Source organism: Microcaecilia unicolor, chromosome 8, assembly GCF_901765095.1.
Source record: "Microcaecilia unicolor chromosome 8, aMicUni1.1, whole genome shotgun sequence".
NCBI lineage: Eukaryota > Metazoa > Chordata > Amphibia > Gymnophiona > Siphonopidae > Microcaecilia > Microcaecilia unicolor.
Window position 1 is genome coordinate 33,082,915 of NC_044038.1, and position 21,234 is coordinate 33,104,148.

At 39.7% G+C, this 21,234-nt stretch overlaps 1 protein-coding gene across 4 annotated transcripts in view; it reads left to right on the forward strand.

Annotated features, from left to right (window-relative positions):
• Positions 1-21,234, forward strand: part of MARF1 (meiosis regulator and mRNA stability factor 1) — a 104,485-nt gene that overhangs the window by 34,810 nt on the left and 48,441 nt on the right. For 3 of the 4 annotated variants that reach the window (XM_030213631.1, XM_030213633.1, XM_030213634.1), the window contains 10 exons: positions 6,521-6,955; positions 9,042-9,211; positions 9,302-9,460; positions 9,892-10,075; positions 11,432-11,610; positions 12,074-12,154; positions 17,170-17,406; positions 18,910-19,029; positions 19,771-19,946; positions 20,301-20,521. In XM_030213631.1, coding sequence (XP_030069491.1) covers positions 6,521-6,955; positions 9,042-9,211; positions 9,302-9,460; positions 9,892-10,075; positions 11,432-11,610; positions 12,074-12,154; positions 17,170-17,406; positions 18,910-19,029; positions 19,771-19,946; positions 20,301-20,521 — 1,962 coding nt within the window. The remainder of the gene's footprint in view (positions 1-6,520; positions 6,956-9,041; positions 9,212-9,301; positions 9,461-9,891; positions 10,076-11,431; positions 11,611-12,073; positions 12,155-17,169; positions 17,407-18,909; positions 19,030-19,770; positions 19,947-20,300; positions 20,522-21,234) is intronic. The other variant, XM_030213632.1, reaches the window with a different exon arrangement.

The following is a 21,234-nucleotide window of genomic DNA, read 5'->3' on the forward strand; positions in this document are numbered from 1 at the left end:
GGGGCAGAGTGAATTCATGAGTTCTGGTAGGGACATATCTTTTTCAAAGACCTAATTTAAGAAAATAGACATTTTGGGCTGGTTCACTGCCTGCACAGTAAATGAAAGGTTCCATGGAACAATTGTTTTGGGAAAGATCTATATGCAAAGATCCATATGGGTTGCTCTTCAAAGGCATTGGGGATGACATGTGCATTGGCTTGTGGTCCATCTAGCACTGAAACTGCTGTCTTGGTGTTGCCTAGTGTGTTCTACTGTGTAATGTTACCTGACCTCTAGAATCCCCAATTCATACTTATTAATCAAAAACAATTGATAGTCACTGTTAAGGTAATGATAGTGTGGTCACAGATGATGTATAGTTTTGTGACCTAGAGATAGGTCACCTTCTGTTGCCTAATGCATCTTTTGAGTTGCAGCTAGTTATAGACCATATGCATGTCTAGGTGTTTTGAATCTCTTGATTGGAGGGTATGCATATTTGTGTAGAATGTCTTCTGTTTTGCTGTCCAGACTTGGGTCCAATGGGCAGAAAACTCATTTCCTGAAAGAGTGAGGTTTTGGTAATAAAACACCAAATAAAGGTACATTCGAGTTGCATATATTCCTGACCTCACTTTGGGTGAGCTCAGAATGCCATGCGCTTGGCTCGAAATTAGGCTATTCAACTAATGGAAACTAATGGTCATTTGGAAACAGTGATGTCAGGTGAGATGGCTCCCTGAAGTTTGATTCAGTTTGACCGTTTGCTTGAGGCAATTCGGAGAAGTCAGACATGTTTTTAATCCGAGACTGTGAAAGCACCAGGTTATGCTCATCCCTCAGCCTTTCACTTTCAGCTAAGCTGCTAAAACGTTGCAGTCTCCACTGCCCTCACCCATCAAACACATAGTAAAAAAAATTTTAGGTATATTAAAAGCAGGAAGCCGGCAAAAGAATCGGTTGGACCGCTAGATGACCGAGTAAAAGGGGCGATCAGGGAATACAAAGCTGTAGCGGAGAGATTAAATGAATTCTTTGCTTCAGTCTTTACCGAGGAAGATTTGGGTGGGATACTGGTGCCGGAAATGGTATTCGAAGCTGACGAGTTGGAGAAACTTAATGAATTCTCTGTAAACCTGGAGGATGTATGGGGCAGTTCTACAAACTGAAGAGTAGCAAATCTCCTGGACTGGATGGTATTCATCCCAGAGTACTGATAGAACTGAAAAATGGGCTTGCAGAGCTATTAGTAATATGCAATTTATCCTTAAAATCGAGCGTGGTACCGGAAGATTGAGGGTGGCCAATGTAACGCCGATTTTTTAAAAAGGTTCCAGAGGAGATCCGGGAAATTATAGACCGATGAGTCTGACGTCAGTGCTGGGCAAAATGGTAGAGACTATTATTAAGAACAAAATTACAGAGCATATTCAAAAGCATGGATTAATGAGAGAGTCAACATCGATTTAGTGAAGGGAAATCTTGCCTTACCAATCTACTACATTTCTTTGAAGGGGTGAACAAACGTGTATAAAGGTGAGCTGGTTGATATTGTGTATCTGGATTTTCAGAAGGCATTTGACAAAGTACCTCATGAAAGACTCCAGAGGAAATTGGAGAGTCATGGGATAGGAGGTAGTGTTCTATTGTGGATTAAAAACTGGTTAAAAGATAGAAAACAGAGAGTAGGGTTAAATGGTCAGTATTCTCAATGGAGAAGGGTAGTTAGTGGGGTTCCCCAGGAGTCTATGCTGGGACTGCTGCTTTTTAACATATTTATAAATGACCTAGAAATGGGAGTAACTAGTGATGTGATTAAATTTGCTGATGACACAAAGTTATTTAAAGTCATTACATTGCGTTAGGATTGTGAAAAATTACAAGAGGACCTTACGAGACTGGGAGACTGGGCGTCTAAATGGCAGATGACATTTAATGTGAGCAAGTGCAAAGTGATGCATGTGGGAAAGAGGAACCCAAACTATAGCTACGTCATGCAAGGTTCCACGTTAGGAGTCGGCGACCAAGAAAGGGATCTAGGTGTCATCATTGATGATATGTTGAAATCTTCTGCTCAGTGTGCTGCTACGGCTAAGAAAGCAAATAGAATGTTAGGTATTATTAGGAAAGGAATGGAAAACAAAAATGAGGATGTTATAATGCCTGTGTATTGCTCCTTGGTGCAACCGCACCTCAAATATTGTGCTCAATTCTGGTTGCCGCATCTCAAAAAAGATATAGTGGAATTAGAAAAGGTGCAGAGAAGGGCAACGAAAATGATAAAGGGGATGGGATGACTTCCCTATGAGGAAAGGCTAAAGCGGCTAAGGCTCTTCAGCTTGTAGAAAAGGCGGCTGAGGGGAGATATTATAGAAGTCTAAAAAATAATGAGGAGTTGAATGGGTAGATGTGAAGCATCTGTTTACACTTTCCAAAAATACTAGGACTAGGGGGCATGCAGTGAAGCTACAATGTAGTAAATTTACAATGAATCGGAGAAAAGTTTTCTTCACTCAACGTGTAATTAAACTCTGGAATTCGTTGCCAGAGACTGTGGTAAATACAGTTAGCTTAGCGGAGTTTAAAAAAGGTTTGGACGGCTTCCTAAAGGAAAAGTCCATATACCATTATTAAATGGACTTGGGGAAAATCCACTATTTCTGGGATAAGCAGTATAAAATGTTTTGTACTTTTTTGGGATCTTGTCAGGTATTTGTGACCTGGATTGGCCACTGTTGGAAACAGGATGCTGGGCTTGATGGACCTTTGGACTTATTTACTTATAACACCTCCCCAACACACATGTTCTATAGAAGAAACGCCAAGACAACTACTTAGAACTGAATAAATAAACAGTAGAAAACAGGTCTCAGGTCCTGTGAATAACCATAGCCTGACCTACAGTATACATCCCAACACACTTCATAATGACTAATATAAGAACATGGTTGCTCTACTATATACTAATTGCAGAGATTACTGGGCTACAAGTTGCCTCACCAACTGAATGGAACAAAATCCCTGTACATGTGTCAGATAGACAAAGATTCTACTATCAAATGGAAGAGATAAATAAAAACCCACACAAAAAACTTGAATACAATACACTAACAACAAGATAAATGAAAATAACAATCAAAATGACCAAAACATCAGAATTCAAAGACAATTACAAGCAATTAAACATAACAAAATTACACGATGCACACATTCCTATTACTATAGGTTATATAAACACAATATAAGCCATCAACAAAACCAACAATAATCAGAGACTGGATCAAACTGAACAACTAGGATTACTGTTGAAAACAGAAACGTGGCTTCACTTTAAAGGTGATCTAGCACTACTTGACTTATGCCCACCAGGCTACAAAATAATACATAACAGAACCAAAACAAAAGAAGGTAGGGTTGCATTAATATACAAACCTGTCTTCACAATAGAACATATAACTGAACACATATCCTCAGCAATCGAAATTTTAGCATGCAAAATCACTGACACAATACTAACTGGTCAATTATGCTGCATACTATTCTACCAACCTCCAGGCAGTTGGGCAAATGCTCAAGATGATTTCATGGATTTTGTATCAAATATCTGCACTAACTTCTCTGACGTCCTTCTACTAGGCAATCTGAAACAAGATCCCAACACTAGGGCTCTAATAAACTTCCTAAACCAATGGAACCTCAAAATAGCACAAGCCACTTCATTCCATGCAAAAGGTCATCAACTAGACATACTAGCCTACCAAGTCTCAACCAACTAACCATATACTAGAAAATCACAGTTGGGAAGAGGTGATATGGTCAGATCACAGCAAGCTCACACTTGCTCTGCAATGGAGGAAGTACAGTAATACCAGGGAGCGTGGAACACATCACACTTTTAAAACCGGAAGAAAGGTGGATAACCAGTACTTCAGGACAACAGCATCAAACGACCAAACATAGCATGTAACGTGTATTTAATGAGAAACTGGGATGAGCTAAGTGAAAACATACAGAACAAAATAGCACCACTCAAAGTAAAACAAAAACAAGCATGTCCCTGGTTCAACAACGAACTACTAGAGATGAAAAAAAGATGCAGGAAACTGGAAAGAAAATGGTCCAAAAAACAAATCGGACATGAACAAAATCACATGGAGGAAAGCCTTAAGAACATACAAACACACGAGAGCCCAGGCAGAATACTACAGAACATATGTAAGCACAGAACAGGTTAACACAAAACAAAAAAATATGAACTAATGAAAAGTGTATTAAACACCCAAGCTATACTAACTTCAAACAAAATACCACCGACTGCAAACGAGCTACCACAATATTTTGAACAAAAAATAATAAAAACAAGATCAAACCTTGCAGCAACACATACATTTCTCACAGATTTTTTTTTTTAAACAAATGGGAAACCAACACCGATTTTATCAAGGTAGATAGAATATGGACATCATTTACAATAGTGAATGAAGTGGGAAAGGGACCACAAATTCCAGAAACGAGGGAAACAAACTCAGTACTTCCAAGAAGATTTATTGATCTTGGACTTGACACAGGACCTGTGTTTCGAACAAACGGCCTGCCTCAGTACCGTCTTTTCTCCCAGAATTTGTCTCGCCTTTCCACTTGAACTGGTTTCTCAGTATGCTATCCTTTGAGGAAAGAGGACTGTGGAGATGACTTTAGCATTTTTCATCTACTAGATGTTCGCCACATTCTAATGTTACTTGAAGTTCAAACATTGGACAGATATGTCCTCTGGCAACATTAGAATTCATGAAACTTCAAAGGCTATTGTTGTGCAGTGGTTCAAGAAGATTTCTTCTGCCTGTGTACTGGCAGGTAAGCAGGTTCCTCAGGGTTTGAGAGGCATGACAATCTCTTGGGCAGTGTGCATGGAGTGTCACTGGAAGATGTTTGTAGGGTGGCAACTTGGTCTTTGTTGCATACTTTTGCAAACCACTATAGGCTTGACATAACTGTGAGGGCTGATTTTTTGATTTCTAAGTTGCTCAGGGCTGGGGTTTCTCAACACCACCCATCTTGTGTAGTGCTTCGGTTTATCCCACAGGTTCTGGATTGGTCTGGTGAGGTATAAAGATGGAGAAATTTATGTCTTACCTGCTAATTTTCTTTCTGTGAGTCCCACCAAACCAGTCTGGTTTCCCTACCTGTATTTCTGCCTGTTAGGTAGGTTACATTTTCCAAGTTGCTGTTGTCTAGCTGGTTTTTGAAAAACAGAGGACTGGTGTTCATTTGAATTAATAAATGGGATACAGTTAATATTGCTTTGTTATCAGACTACTGAAGGGACTGAGTCTGCACAGCGTCCTTATAGGGCCGGTCTCGCAATGCTTTCTTTTCTTTCTCCATCTGCTGGTTGATAGACACAACCCACAGGTTCTGGACTGGTCTGGTAGGACTTGAGGAAAGAAAATTAGCAGGTGAATCCTAATTTCTCCTTCCTGTCTGCACCAGAGCTTTTCTGGCATACTTTTAGTTTTTTTGACTGCACATGTCGGCAATTAAATATAACCTGTAAAAGCAAATGTTCATTATTGATAAGCAGCAATGAACTTTAAATGAATGACATTAAAACTTTAGTATTCTGTGAGTTAGAAGGCTTAAATTTGTTTTCCAACTCTTCTACATGAGATGTTTCCCTGTGTAATAACACTGCAGGTGGTCTACATGCAGAACATCTTCCATTGTGATTTTGCTGTGTATATGGGACTGTCAGATGTTTCATTAGTTTCTCCTCCACTCTCTAAAATAGTCCACAAGTGTCACTTCATGTAGTTGCAGTATTTTTTACTGAAATGTGAAAACCTAACCTGATGTGGGGTGCAAGTAGTTAAAATTGAGCACTGTAATGAAACAGGAGCATGTAACAATCTAATTTCATTCATTCACACCATGAAGCACCAAAAAGTAATGACTGCTGTTTAATCTTATTATTTTCTACATTTGACTCTTACACTACTACTACTACTATTAAACATTTCTATAGCGCTACTAGACTTACGCAGCGCTGTACAAATTAACATGAAAAGACAGTCCCTGCTCAACAGAGCTTACAATCTAAATTGGACAGACGAACAGACAGCTAGGGGTGGGGAATCAGTGGCAGAAGGAAGTAAGTCCATCCTGGCTTACGTGTGGGGAAAATGGGTGGAGGGGGAGAACCACATGTTTTTGCTTCATTTATCTGCAGTGAACTTACTGCCTTTTCCCTCTGCAGTATTGGGGATCCTGAAGAGGGTATGCAGAAGTCCAAAACACATTATGATGAGATGTACTTCCTAGATTAGATAGGCACTTAATATATTTTTGAGCATAAATGGACTTCTCCTTCTGCTATTGCAAGACAATATAGCTTCACTGTACTTCAGCACAGGTTAAAAAAAAAAAAACATCATACAAGAAAAACCCCAGTGGTTTGATCTTAACTTCAAAAGTAAAATAGCTCAATTTTTTCTTCCCAGAATATTTCTAAGCACAGTAACTTATCACTTTTTTTCAACAGCAGTGCCACACACTGTTATATGTGTATAATCTGCCGACAAATCGAGATGGCAAAAGTCTCAGCAACAGGCTGAAACGTCTGTCAGATAATTGTGGAGGAAAAGTGTTGAGTATTACTGGCAGCAACGCCATTCTCCGTTTCATAAACCAAGAAAGTGCCGAGCGTGCCCAGAAGCGAATGGAGAATGAGGATGTGTTTGGCAATAGGATTACTGTGTCTTTTACCCCCAAAAACAAAGAACTTGCTGAAATGAAAAATTCTAGCTGTATTGTCGTTGAAAAAGCCAAGTCCCCAAAAAAGGCGAACAAGAATGCAAAGCTGTGTCTCCTCAAGGATTCTAATGAATCTTTCTCCGCTGCCAAAACCAGTGCTGGTAAAGGATCAACAGCAACTCCTGGATCTGTCCCAAAACACACCAGCGTGAAGAGTTTGCAGGTAACTTTTATTAGTAATTTTAATTAGTGATTGAATGTTCTCTTGATGATTGTTTTCTTTCCTGTCAATGGCGTTCTTTTCTACCTTTTATTGTATTCTTATATTATTCACCGCTCTGACCTTTTCAAAGAAAGTGCGGTATATCAATTTTTAAATTTTTTAAAATGAACTTATGTAAAGCATGCTTGCTCTTGGGCATCCCATAGATCTCCAGTTTCTTCATCCAGTTCTCAAAACGTGTAGCAGTTTGTAGGTTCCCCCAAACTCCCAGGTTCTTCAATCAAATATGTCTCCTTAATAGCGATGTTAGATTTTTGAAAAAACAAGACTTAGTGGTGCTAAAGGATAGGATTTTGGAATTCACTGTGTCTAGTTGTGCTTCTAATAGCTTAAGATGCTTAATGCGCCTGCAGTGATGAGGAAGTGTAGTCTAGTGGTTAGAGCAACAGATTAAGCAGGAAAAGGAACCAACTGATGCTTCTTGTGAAGTTGAGCAAACGGTTTCAGCCTCCATGGCTTCATGCAAAAGCATAAGACTATATTTACTAATGTATTATTTCACATAATACACCTTATTTATTTAATACAAGCTCCATTAGTTGTTTTTAGTGGAATGTATTTACTTAGTAACACAGGTTAATCATGTTAACATACATTAATTTACATTTAATTCATTTTAGTAAATATGGCCCTTAAGTTGTAAGCCCTCTAAGCAGTGAACTACGTGCTGCACTTAAAATGTAACTCACTTTTGAGCTAAGGTTTGGAAAGACAATAAAATATGCAATCCAAATGCTGATATCAGATCACAGGCTTTTGAAAACCACTGCCATAAATTCCTTTTTTACTGTGCCATAAATAAAAGGATAGTGGTGTATGAGGTATGATGGGAACTTGTACTTAATCTGTGCTGATATGACTTAGAAATGTTTGGAATGGACTGACGGATTTCTAAAGTCTTATTTTTTATGTATTATCTCTACAGGCTCCTTTCACATAATTTAATTCAGTGAAGGATTTTTAATTAAAGATGAAAGTCTTTTGGTGCATTAAGGCAACTATGAGTATAGTTTTCTAAGACACATTTTGCCCAAGTGCCAGTACCTGCTGGAGAGCCTCTGTCTGTAGACACAAAGAGGCATATTTTTAAAGCACTTATCTTCCAACGTTCCATAGGTTTCTATGAAACTTTGGAAGGCTAAGTGCTTTGAAAATATGCCTCAAAGACACATACATATTCCTCATGCAATCCCTGTCACTCAGACACACTTCACCATGGGTTGTCATACCTAGTCCCAGACACACGTGCATTAGTTTACAAATGAAGGAAGGGGAAATGCACCATTGTCACTATATAACCTTCAGATTCTATACATGGTGCTTTGAGTTGCATGCATAAATTTGGGCGTGCTCCCATTTTGCACATGCAACTTAAATTGAATAACAAGCAATTATTGGCACTAATTGACAATAAGAATTTATGTGCACATCGTTATACGCATATTCTTTAAAGAGGTGTGTGTAAATTCTAGTGTGGACCCAAAAGGAGTGTGGGCAGGTCGGAGGCATTCCTGCAATTTACTCGCATTGTTATAGAATTAGGGGGGTGCGTGCCTAATTTGCAACTAGAGATTTACATCAGGTTTTCATTAGTGTAAATAATGTAGTCGCGGTTCCCAGTGCTAAGCGCTAGTTTTTTTTTGACGATTTTTTAGGCTCCATAATATCTAGTCTTATGTGTTGGCAATTTCAACTTGTTAAAAAGTAGTTGTCTATCTTGAACTATCCAGATAAGTTTGTATATTTCACACACAAAAATCATATCAGAACATGCAAGTCCTCCTTTTACATATGCTCATGGTATCAGTATGATCTCAAAACTCCATGTACAGTGATTTCTGTACAAGAATTATCCAGTGCACAACTTGCAAAGAATCGTTTTTGTTCCCTGTAGGACAGTACAGCGACTGGATTTCTGCAGTTCTTTGAGCAGAAAGTATTTCATTTCTAGTTTGCTGGTTTTTTTTATTATTATTTAAATAGGTGGGCTAGAAATGAGAAAATGTATTTATTTTTTGCATTTAAGGAGTTGTGTCAAATAAAATCGAAATCTAGCAATAGAACCAATCAAAACCAGCAGGAGAAAAACAAAGTGGAGACGCCTCCCCTGCAAAATATTTCAAACACAGCACCGTCCTCGTCCATTTTAACCAAAAGTATGGAAAAAGGAGGCTCTGTAGAGAGAGCCAGTCAAAAGTAAGTTTTCTTTTTTTTTTTTTTTTCTTCTATGTGATTACCAGCTAATGATTGTCTTATGGCAAAAACAAACTCTGCTCTCTTAAATAGAGATACTCCTGTTCTTAGAAGTGCTGCCAACTCACCTATGGAGAAAAAAGAAAACGATGAAATTGTATTCCAAGTCAGTAGTCCATCTGCATTCAGCAAGTTGGCAATATCCAGGCAGCTAAGTCCCCTGCTGGTGTCCCAGAGTGGTTGGTCATCACGGTAAGCAGGGATGCTTGCAAGGGCAGTATCGGGGTCATTTGCTTCCTCAACCCTCCTTACTGAATTTTAATAGCAAATTTGGTTTTGTAAATATTTTTAGGATTTTGTTTTCAAAAATTCTCTTTTTTAAAAAAATCATCCTTTAGCCTATTGAAAAATTTCTGTGTGGCCAATGACAGTAACAGTCTCCTGACTAGTTTAGGTGTTGCCACTCTTCTAAGTTGAACTTAATGTTTATGATGACTACTAAGTGCTTTTATATGAATTTGTCCCTTGCTTTTCACTTTTTCCCTGTTTCAAACTTGGAGAGTTTACGCATGGTTGTAATATTGGGATTCTTCCATCATTAAGCTTGCTTCATTAATATAAATTTACAAAATGAATTATGTTTCTAAATCTTTTTTTTTTTTTTTTTTTTCTCTTTACATCAGGAGTTTGTCTCCCAGCCTCTCAAATCGATCCTCCCCCCTTACTTTTGGAAGTCAAGACAGCACAGAGTATCCAGCAGATCCTTTTGCAAATGGTGCTGATATTCAAATCAGCAACTTGGACTACAGGATGTCCAGGAAAGACCTGCAGCAAACTTTGCATGATATTTTTTCTAAGCATGGCAGGGTAAGTAAAATGATTATGGACATAGGAGCCAACTTCTCAGAATGATTGGGGATGTTAAACCCATCACAAATTATCCTTTCTTGGACAAAGTGAAGGCGCGGATGAGGGAGGGGGGCTTGACCGCTTTAAAGGGCGAGATGCTTCAACTTTCACCAGAACTCCTTCTCTAGGCGTCCCATCTTAAGTGATGATATCACTTCCTTGAGCATCAGGTTTTCAGTTTGTTTTTTTCTAAAAATATTTCTCTCTCATCTCAGTTCTTTGCATTTTGTTCCACATCGTTGGTCCCAAATCCCTCAGTTTCCACTTTCTAGTGGACATTATGCTACATTCCTCTATCCAGACTTTAGTAATGCATCAGTTTCAGAACCCAGTGTACAAAATGGTAAATATGCAGTAATCAACTTGATTAACTGGGACCCCAGAGAAACTTATGAAAAGTTGTTGATTTAATTTTAATCGTCTGTGCAATTGGTAACCAGCCTAATTAATTAGTAGGGCCTCGCAGTTTTTCTGTTGATGTGCTTTCTTGATAATCTTGACTCCTATATTTTGTATGAATTGATACCTAGCCAACTGTTTTTGGGTTAATCCAGTGTAAACAAAATTACAATTATATAAATTTTGAAATTACTCTTGTTTATATTTGGGTTAGATCTATCTCTGACAGATTGATGGTGGTTATTTAAGGGGATGCCTGGTATAATAAGTAGGAACTTAGTTAACTGTTCTAGAAAGACATGTAGCCATTTAAAATTGGTAAGATTTTGTAGTGAATGAAAATCTGAAGACTAGCTCTGGATGCCCATGAAAAAAAACATGGCAGACCTCAGTTGCTGTGTGTTCATATATTCTTTTTAATAGCCATTGAATAACATTTTGCCTGACTATTGGAGCACTGAGCAATAAAAACCGACACTTGGTTTACTAAGTTGCGCTAGTGCCAACACGGCCCATTCACTTTGAATGGGCTATGTCGACACTAGCGCATGGACAGCCGCTAGCGCAGCTTCGTAAACAGACCCCCAATTTTCTTAAAATGAACTCTTAAGACAAAGTAACAACTCCAGCTTCACTGTTTGAAGTTGAGACTTCAAAGTTTAGAGGATTTTTTCCTTTAAAATTGTTTGGTAGATTTGCCGCATCTTGCATATTTATTCAGTGTATATTATTTTGAGTAGTAATGGGACTGGTGCTGCAGCAGTTACTTGGAAGAAATTCTCATTTTGAGGACTAGGATTTTTATTGTGACATGCATAACGCATGCAGAGGGAGCACAGCAGCTCTGTTTTATAGCTCCAGCTGCTCTTTCTGAATGCTGTTAGTTCATTAATACTGTGTGTACTACCGTTCCAGGTAAAGAATGCTGAACTCAGCCCTCACACAGATTATCAGCTGAAGGCCACAGTTCAGATGGAAAATCTTCACGAAGCCATAAATGCTGTCAACAGTCTCCACAGACACAAAATTGGTAGCAAAAGGATCCAGGTTTCTTTGGCTACTGGATCTACTAACAGATCTCTGTCCTTACTGAGGTAAAAGAATTGTTTTTTGTGGAACAGGTTCATGTTTTCCCTGATTTCATAGTTTAAAGCTTTAATCACTGAATTTCTCCTCTCTAGCCTTCCTCTTTGTGGCATCAGTGGACACACAGATAGTGCTGATAATGCCTAGAAACCCATGTTCACTGGCTTGCATGTTTTGATTTAGATTTTCCGTAGGCAGCATGGCAGTGTACAGACCTTTGCTTCCTGAACTAATAGATGAGACATATACTGGGGAGAAATCTAACACAAAGTAACTTGAAATCCTTCTTAAAAAATAAAACATTTGTATTGTGTGTTTACTGAACCTTCCCCCTATATCAATCTACAGTGTTGTAATAAAAAAAATAGTTATCTTGGAGGCCTCTGCAGATATCTAAAATATTTTAGTATAAAACTTAGAAAATGTTTTAAGATTACTTTCGCTTTTTTTTTTTTTTTTTTAACTTAATAGCTCAGAAACTATCTCAGTTCTTCAGGATGCCCCTGCCTGTTGCCTGCCCTTGTTCAAGTACACTGAAATATATGAGAAAAAGTAGGTGTGATTTGTTGTTGTTGTTGTTTTTTTTTGTTTTTTTTTAAATTTGAAATGTCTGGCCACTGCTATATGCTTTGCTTGGTTTCTCTGTCTGGCCAGATTGCATATCTCTCTTCAAATATTCTACTAAACTCTGTAACCTGATGATTATTTTGCATAATTTTGTTCTAAAACCATGCTTAAATCTCTTTTTTTTTTTAAATTTGTAGAAATATTTTATTGAGAAATTAGACACAAACAACCAATAGTATTAACCAGTAGAAAACAAAGACTGATTACAGTGTCCAATCACGCTAACAAACTAAAGTAGAATGACAATTCTTCCATCTTTTTCTGAATGAGGTCAATGTATAATAGAAACAGTACACAACACCTTCCAACAGACCTTAAGAGAACACTGCCACAACCATCCCACCTCCCACCAACCATGGATGAGGACATTGCAGACTCAACAACTAACATTATTCAAAAAAGATCCCCCCCCCCCCCAAAAAAAAAAAAAAAAAAAAAAACTTAAAAAATATATAGAGACATTGTACAGCTCAGACTCCAATTACATGGAACAAGTTTGCAAGAATGGAGGCCAAATAGCCTCCCATTTTGCTTGAGTTCGTCGCTTAATCGCAGTCAAACGTTCCATGTCACAGACATACCACAATTTATAAATCCAGTGCAGCAGTGAAGGAACCGTCATGTTTCCAGTGTTTAGCCAAATTCAGGTGAGTAGTTTGACAGGCATAACATACTAGATTTGACAGATTATGAGTAAGGCACTGCGGCTTCCTGCAAAATAAAAACACCACAGGGTGCCATTGAACAGAGCAGCCTAACCAACCTTGCAGGCGGGCCTGGACTGCCTTCCAGTATGTCTGCGCCATGGTGAAACACCTGGGAACATGTGATGCACTTAACTGGGGTAAGATACCAACAATAAAACACCTTAATACCATGTTCCTTAATAGACACAGCAATGGATGACTTTAATAAGGCTTTTTCCAAAACAAGCCAATCAGGATAACCCCCCCCAGTTCCCACTCCCAGTTAATCCTATTAAGGTGATACGGAGGAACTAGTTTACTCAAAAAAAAAAAAAAAAGTATAAACAGGTAATAAGGCCTTTAGTACTCCTTGAATCTTCACAGAGGTCCTCCAAATAGAAATCGTCTCTCACTGTATAGGATCGAATAGTAGGACTAGCCAAAAAATGCTTCAACTGAATATAAGCGTACTGATGAGAGGGCGAGAGCTGTTATGTGGCTGATAAGGATTCAAAAGATATACAGTTCTCATCATCAAAAAGCTGACCACAGGTATTCAGTCCCAAACGAGCCCAACAAGAAAAGACTCCTCCACCTACAACCGGAGGGAACAGAAGATTTTCTGCAATGGTTGTATGACACGATGGTGGAGGCATGGAATGGCCTCCCAGTGGAGGTTGTGGAGTCGAGGACTGTTCCAAAATTTAAAAAGGCATGGGATAAGCATGTGGGATTCCTTGGGCAAAGGAAGAGTTAGGGGTTACAGAGGATGGGCAAACTGGATGGGTCATATGGCCTTTAACTGCTGTCATGTTTCTACAATAACATTGCTGTAGGATTGACAAAGAAGGAATCCCAGTAATAAAAAGTAGAAAGAATCGAGGGACACATCTGCTGGCAAAAAGCAATACTTGCGAGGCAGCCAAATAAGATGCCTCAAAAGGCTTGCCCCTAGCATATGCTGGTCAAGGAAAATCCACCACTTAGAGAGGAACATGTGAAACCATTCAGTTGCCGCTCGAGCCTGAGCGATTCTATAATACTAAAGCAAATTAGGAACCTCCAGTCCTCTAAAACACTTACCCTTATAGAGAGAGGCCTGAGGGAGCCTCTGTCTTTTATTTTTCCATACAAAACAAACGATTTTGTATCCCAGTCAAAAAAAGATCTAGGGAGATGCAAAGGCAACATCTGGAAAAGATACAAGAAACAAGGGAGAATGTTCATCTTAGGAGTAGTGATCCTGCCAAACCAAGGAAGCTCCAAAGGGGACCATCTATCCAAATCCTGGATCATCTCACGAAAGAGAGCTGGATAGTTAACCTGAAAAAGATTATCAATGTCTTTAGGCAGCTGAACACCAATGTAGCAAATGGACTTGGCCGCCCATTTAAAGGGGAAGGAAGTCTGCAAAGTCTCTACAAGAGCTGAAGGAAAGCCAATAGCCAGTCCCTCAGATTTAAAAGCATTTAATGTATACCCCGAGACCTCGGAGAGAGCCCTTAGTTCCTTAAGTAAATTTGGGAGAGATATCAAGGGACGACTGAGTGACGATAAAACATTGTCTGCAAAAATTGCAACTTTAAACTCGGAGGCTCCACACATTACCCCTAATCGCCACTGCTAGCGGCTCGATGAACAAAGCAAATAATAATGGAGAAAGGCATGACGAGTTCCTCGAGTAAGAGAAAACAATGCTGAATTACCTCTATTAAGGTGAACACAAGCTTTTGGAGTAGAAGGACTGAATCCAAAGACAGAAAAACTGTCCCAGCTCAAATCTAGACAATGCTTTATCAAGGAATGCCCAGTGAACCCTATCAAAGGCTTTCTCATTGTCTATACCCAGAAGACACAAGGGTAACCCCTCCCACTGAGACAGATAAAGCAAATCAACAGTATGGCCCACATTGTCCATAGCCTGAAGTTTAGGTACAAAACCAACCTGATCTGGATGCACCAAATCTGGGACAAGCCCAGCCAGGCGGTTAGCCAAGATTTCTGTCCAAGGTTTCTGTCAGTATCTTAACATCAGTATTAAGAATAGAAATAGGGCGGTAGGATGCGCATTCTTTCTTATCCTTGTCAGGTTTTGGTATAACAGCCACCCAAGCCTCCATCATGGATGGGGCAAGGGAGCACCCTCTCTAACCGAATTTAAAATAAAAGCCAAATAGGGAGCCAGGTCGTCACCCCCCCCCCCCCCCCCCCCCCCCAAAAGGCCCTATAAAATTTGTTAGTGAGACCATCCAATCCAGGGCGATTTACCAGTAGGAAGATTCTTAATCACCGTAACAGGGGCCTCCAGAGTCTCCACCTGTGTAGCAGAAAGGGTAGGACGTTGCTTAGATTGCAAATAAGCATCTAGGATCAGCTGTGTACAAAGCTTCATAAAAATGCGGAGAGCGCTCCAGAATCTGGGAGGATTTGTCAGAAACTTCCCATCTCCATCCTTCACCCGCAAGATATGCCGATCAGCTCTTGCCCTCCTCAGCTTTATAGCCAGTAGCCTACCAGTTTTACTACTGTATTTATATAGTGACTTTGCTTCAATCGAGCATTAAGAAATTGCAGGTGTTGAAAGCAGCTAATTCTGATCTGACTGCCTAGAGTTCTCGAAGGTCAGCAGCAGCCCCAAAAGACTTATGCCTCTCCTACAAAAGCCCCAAACATTGACACAACCAATTCTTCTGCTGACTTACACGAATACTGGCCTTCTGGAGGAAAAAAAACCCTTGCCACAACCTTAAAGGCATCCCACACCATTCCCAAAGAGGGCCCCAAGTCCATATTAAGATCAGAGTAGTCCCTCTAGGTCTTTGGAATGATTGACAAATAGATCCATTCTGTAACAGCATTCAATGCCAACCACCACCAACCCATAGCTCTCCCAACGCAGAAAAGGGCCATGAAGTAGAAGACCAAGGGCATGGCTCCCAACCAGACACAGAATCCTTCCTATCCACACACCCCACACCCTAAAAAAACAAGCTTACTGACAACACTCCCACCAAATAAAAGAAAAAAAGGGGCAAGCTCAAAAGAAAGACAGCCCATAAGCATATCAAACACACTCCTCCTCCTTAAAAATCCAGTCTAAACCAAAAAAGTGATCACTCCTCCTAGGTAAACTATTCACATCTTCTTTCACCCATTCTCCACCCGCTTTCAATGCTGCAGCTTTTCTGTCATCTCTGGAGCCACCAGTGGCGGAGGAAGTGAAGAGGAAGCCACTCCAGCCTCATGAAGAATCTGCCTAGCCTCTGCCAATGTATGCACGCAATGCATTTTCCCCTGTGCAGAAAAACTCAAAGCAAATGGGAACAACCAACAATATTTAATGTTAGCTGACGCAAGTAAGTCCAAAACGGGCTTCATCGCCCGATGCTGCTACAGGGTATAAACGGAAACATCCTGGTACACTGAAATCCAGGCTTCATTGTAAAGCAAAGGTAGTGCCTGTCTGGCTTGCAGCAGAGCTCGCTCTTTTTCCTTGTAATTAAAAAAGCCTGCCACAATGTCCCGAGAGAGATTGTCCTTCGATTTCCCCGGTGCATGATGGACCCACTCAAAGGGGATTGGCTTCTGCTCACCTCTTTCAGCAAGTACCTGATGACGACAGAGTTTCCACGATAACCAAGACATTTTCTGTTTCTCCTTCTTCTGGCACTCCTCAAACGCAGGTTCTTCCTGCGGCCACGATTCTCAAGATCATCAACTTTGTAGAGTAACTCATTATGCTGCTCAAAAAATGCTGGTTCACTCGTTGATGTGTCATAGTGAATGCTCCTCAGCTTTAACCTCCAGTTCCGCCACACAGTTTCCCAGATGATTCATTGCTTTGTCAATCAAGATACTTAGCATCTAAGGCTGCACGGTATGGGGACCACTTTTTTCCTCCATCTCTTAGCTGGTTGATGGGCACGACCCACAGGTTCTAGGCTGGTCTGGTGGGACTAAAGGAAAAGAAATTTAGCAAGTAAGACCTAATTTCTTCTTTAAAGCTGTGCAAAGTTCACTGCTAAAAGTACTGGTGGATTTTGCAACTACCTGCATAAGTTTGAAACTTGCCCCCAAAAAGCACTGAACCACTTTTTGCATATTTAAGCCCCAATCATGCATTTGAACTATCTGATTTCAGGGCCTGTCTTTGCTAAATTCTTGTGTTTTTCATATCCTTAGCCTTCCTAACAGTCTGATGTCATCCCATTAAACTGCTGACTTATGTGGTTATTTTTTTTTCCCCCTGTTCAGGTTTGGGCACAAGCTCATTGTGTCAGATTTGTACAAATTAACAGACACTGTGGCGATCCGTGACCAAGGAAATGGACGTATGGTCTGTCTTTTACCCAGTAGTCAGGCCAGGCAGAGCCCACTGGGCTCCTCCCAGTCGCATGATGGTTCATCATCAACTTGCAGCCCCATAGTATTTGAAGAATTGGAATATCATGATCCTGTCTGCAGGCAACATTGCATCGACACAGTATTTAGGTAATAAATTTAGCACCTAAACTTCAGTAGCTGCTGTCTTTAGAATACTTCTGTAGTAATAACTTGCTCCTCTTCTGCTGGCTATACTATCAAACTGCCATGGGTCTATTCTGATGTATGAGGGAGGAGGAAGCAGGAGGAACAGGCTCCTCTGAAGCATAGAAACAGAGCCTGTCTCAAAGGGGCTGTTTGTATTGGGGAAAACTTGGCAGCTCGCACAGTGATATTACCCTGGTAACTTTTTGTATTGTACAGCACGTCTTTTAAGGCTACCAGCTCTGACTTCTGTTCTAACTGAGCAACCATTTAAAGCAAAGTTGCTTTTAATCCTTATTGGCGCAGTTCTGTGCCTGCAGTTATGCTCGTATTGCAATCATAAGTGCACTACATACTATACTGTTAGGCAGTGTGTAAGAGACTTGGCGCCTAAATGCAAGCAGGCATACCTGTTGGCGGAGCATGGGCATGTCTCCAACTTACATGCTTAACTTATAGAATACTATAAACTATGTGCATTACATGGCACACTTAAGCCTCCCATTTACACCTGCCATTGATCTGGTATAAATGGTCATCCCTAAATGTAGGCGTACCAGTTCAGGTTTAGTTAGTGTTCTGTAACGGCATCTTGGCACACTGATGCCATTAGAGAATTGGCGTGCCTAACTGGAGGCACCAAGTTACAGGTGCCCCCGATATGTTCATTTATTTGATAGAAGGTAAAGAAGATGGGAACTGAAGGACAGGACAGCATAGCAATTGTAGTTCCAAAATACATGGCATATAACATAGTGTTGACAGTTCTTTTAGCTTTAGCTTTAATGTTTGAAGGGAATCCACCTAAGTTTAGTGATCATGCTGTCCCTGGATAGTATGGCAAATAGAGTATATGGCACACGTAGCCTGATGTCAGATTGAGTGGGTAGAATTTTGCTTAAGTGTTTCTCTTGTAAACAGAGCAGGATGAACTCTTTTTTTTTTTTTTTGGGGGGGGGGGGGGGGCTCTGAGCAAACAAGTGGGTTGGGTACCTCTTCATAATACAAATGCATTCAAAAACTCACACACATGAGTCCCCATGTGCTTCTGACTGCAGAGGAAAAACAGCAGGAAAGAAATGCTGCTTGCTGACTTTTGCCTAATAGAAAACTATGCATAAGTCTTGTGGGCAGTGGTGATTCTGATCATCCACCCCCTTTTTTTCTGCAGGTATCTGACTAATGAGGACCAAAATCTGCCTCGTGGGTCACTGAATTAACACATCTGAGAGGGCCCCTCCTTGCTTATGCATTAATTCTGATCTATTTGTAAACACTGGGAAATATGTGAAGCTTTAATGTAGATTTTCACAGTTAATTTATGTTTAAAGTAGTTTGTCTTGGACTGATCAGGTTACTGTTGTGCAGATTTTTACACAGTACAGCCAACAATGGTTAGAAATGCATTCATGGATACAAAAGAGCATATTACTGCTTCTTAGATAACATACAGTTTTTCTTCATCAGTGAACATGAATTTGATCCAGATTCATATACCGTTCCATTTGTGATTTTGTCTTTGAAGACTTTTGCGCCTCAAGTTCACAGCCTTCTGCAGACTCATGAGGGCACTGTGCCTTTGTTAAGGTAAATGATGAGTTACTGTATACAATAGCATCTGTATTTTTGTCCCATTTTTTTTTTTAATTTGAAAATTTTTGCAGCTGCCAGCCCCATTTTTTTTAAATTAGAACATTTTTGCAGCTGCCAGCTGATGGACCAAAATTGTATATATGCAGTGAAATATTCATTGTCTATATTTAGGTTTTTCTATGTGACGTTTTTGTTTATTTTAATTTATAAGTGTGGCCAGAATAGTTGCTCAAGTGATTTGTTTACATGTCAACACAAAAGAGCCTTATTTTTTTCATGATTTTTATGGATCCATTTTTCTGCAATCTTGGATCCTAATTATTGACTTTCCCTTTCTCCCCTTGTCGGTCCAGGAATACACCAATAACAGGCAAAGCTTTTGACAGCAGTCCAAAAGCCATCTTTTTGCTTTCCTAATACGTAAGGTCAGAGTCCCAAGTTGAATATTACATTCCCTTTGGCTGATATACCATTATATTTTGGCAGATTCCCTGAATGTGCAGGTTTGGTATTTATGGACACACGGTGCTCTGATGTACCAAAGTTTGATGAGATGTTAGAATTGGGTCAGTGATTTTGTTTTTGGGAAAAAAAAAATTAATTAATTAAAAACTTTAGGAGCCTCTGCATCATGGATGCTTGAAGCCATTGACCCAAAATGAAGAAAATCTTTTAGTGCATGCAGCTTTTACTGAGCTAATGTTTTGATCCTACTTCACAGTTCTTCTTTGCTAGCTTTCTAGATTGCTATGCATCGGAGTTCAGCATTCTGGAAACAGTGCAGGAAGGCGAGGGAGGTGTTCCTTTGGAACATCTCATTACCTGTGTACCTGGAGTTAATATTGCCATAGCACAAAATGGCATTAAAGTTATCAAGTGGATACACAATAAACCACCGCCTCCTAATACAGGTAAAGGTCAACTTTGAATTGTTTTTACAGCTCATGAAGTTCAAGTTTTCTTTTTTCTTTTTTTTTTTTTATCAAATCATTTTACAATTCAAGCTAAGCACCATTTGTTCAAAATGTGCAGTGCTTTCAGTAGGGGCCTGCACAGCTGCAGTTGATAAAATCTAGCCTGTGGTACGTTCAATTACTGTGCCACAACCTCATAAAAGCTTAAGCCAACTCTAGATGCTGCCCCAATAATAACTTCTAGCTTCATAACAGAACATGACAAGTAATATATTTAGAAGATAAAAAAATTCCATTATGCAGTTCACTAAATAAGTATTTAGAGATTAACAACATTCTTTTCCCCTCCAGATCCATGGATGTTGCGTTCAAAGAGTCCTGTAGGCAACCCTCAGCTAATCCAGTTCAGCAGAGAAGTAATTGATTTGCTGAAGAATCAGCCATCTTGTATTATGCAAGTCAGTAAATTTATTCCAATTTACCACCACCATTTTGCTAAGCAGTGCCGGGTCTCTGACTATGGGTATTCCAAGTTAATGGAGTTATTGGAGGCCGTACCTCATGTTCTACAAGTAAGTTTAGCTCTAAACTGTAATTTATGGACTTAATCTGTGAAGGTGCAGGATTTCTTCAACATATAATTTACAAAAAGCTTTTTCATTGACATCCATGTAGATTCTAGGATGCTAAAATGATAGCAGTGGGGTCAGTTTTAATGTCTTGGTGGTTATTTATTCTTCATTTATCAAATCAAGAGGCTAGAGAGAAAAAATAAATATAATGGACATGGGAATAGTAAAAACTTTAATGCTAATAAACTATTTTTTTTTAATGGTATCTTTCCTTAGGATCCTTACCAGATCAATCCATAATTTATGAATTGTGTTTATCAACCAGCAGATTTGTGGAGACAGAGACTATAGAATTATGGGCTCTACCCTTTAGGGCACCTTGCAGCCTGAGGTAGTATTTCTCTGTCTCTGTCAGATTGTGTAGCTCCTGGACTTACCTCTGAGGGAACCTCCTAGTCCAGTTGGAGAAATGGTAACCAGTTAATGGAAGGGGTGCTCTTTTCTCCTCTTTTAGGATAGAGAGAGAAGTTGCTTATTTCTCTGGAGCTAGGGGACATCTCAGAGGATTGCCTTCGTTTGGTGCAGCTAGCTCACAGGAGGGGATTTCCGACTGTCAGGAATGGTTCCTTCAGGCTCTACAAGCTGCATCTTTGAGACCATCTTCAGATTTGGGGAGGACCTAGTAGCATGTTTACCTTTCTTCTAGAATTTGT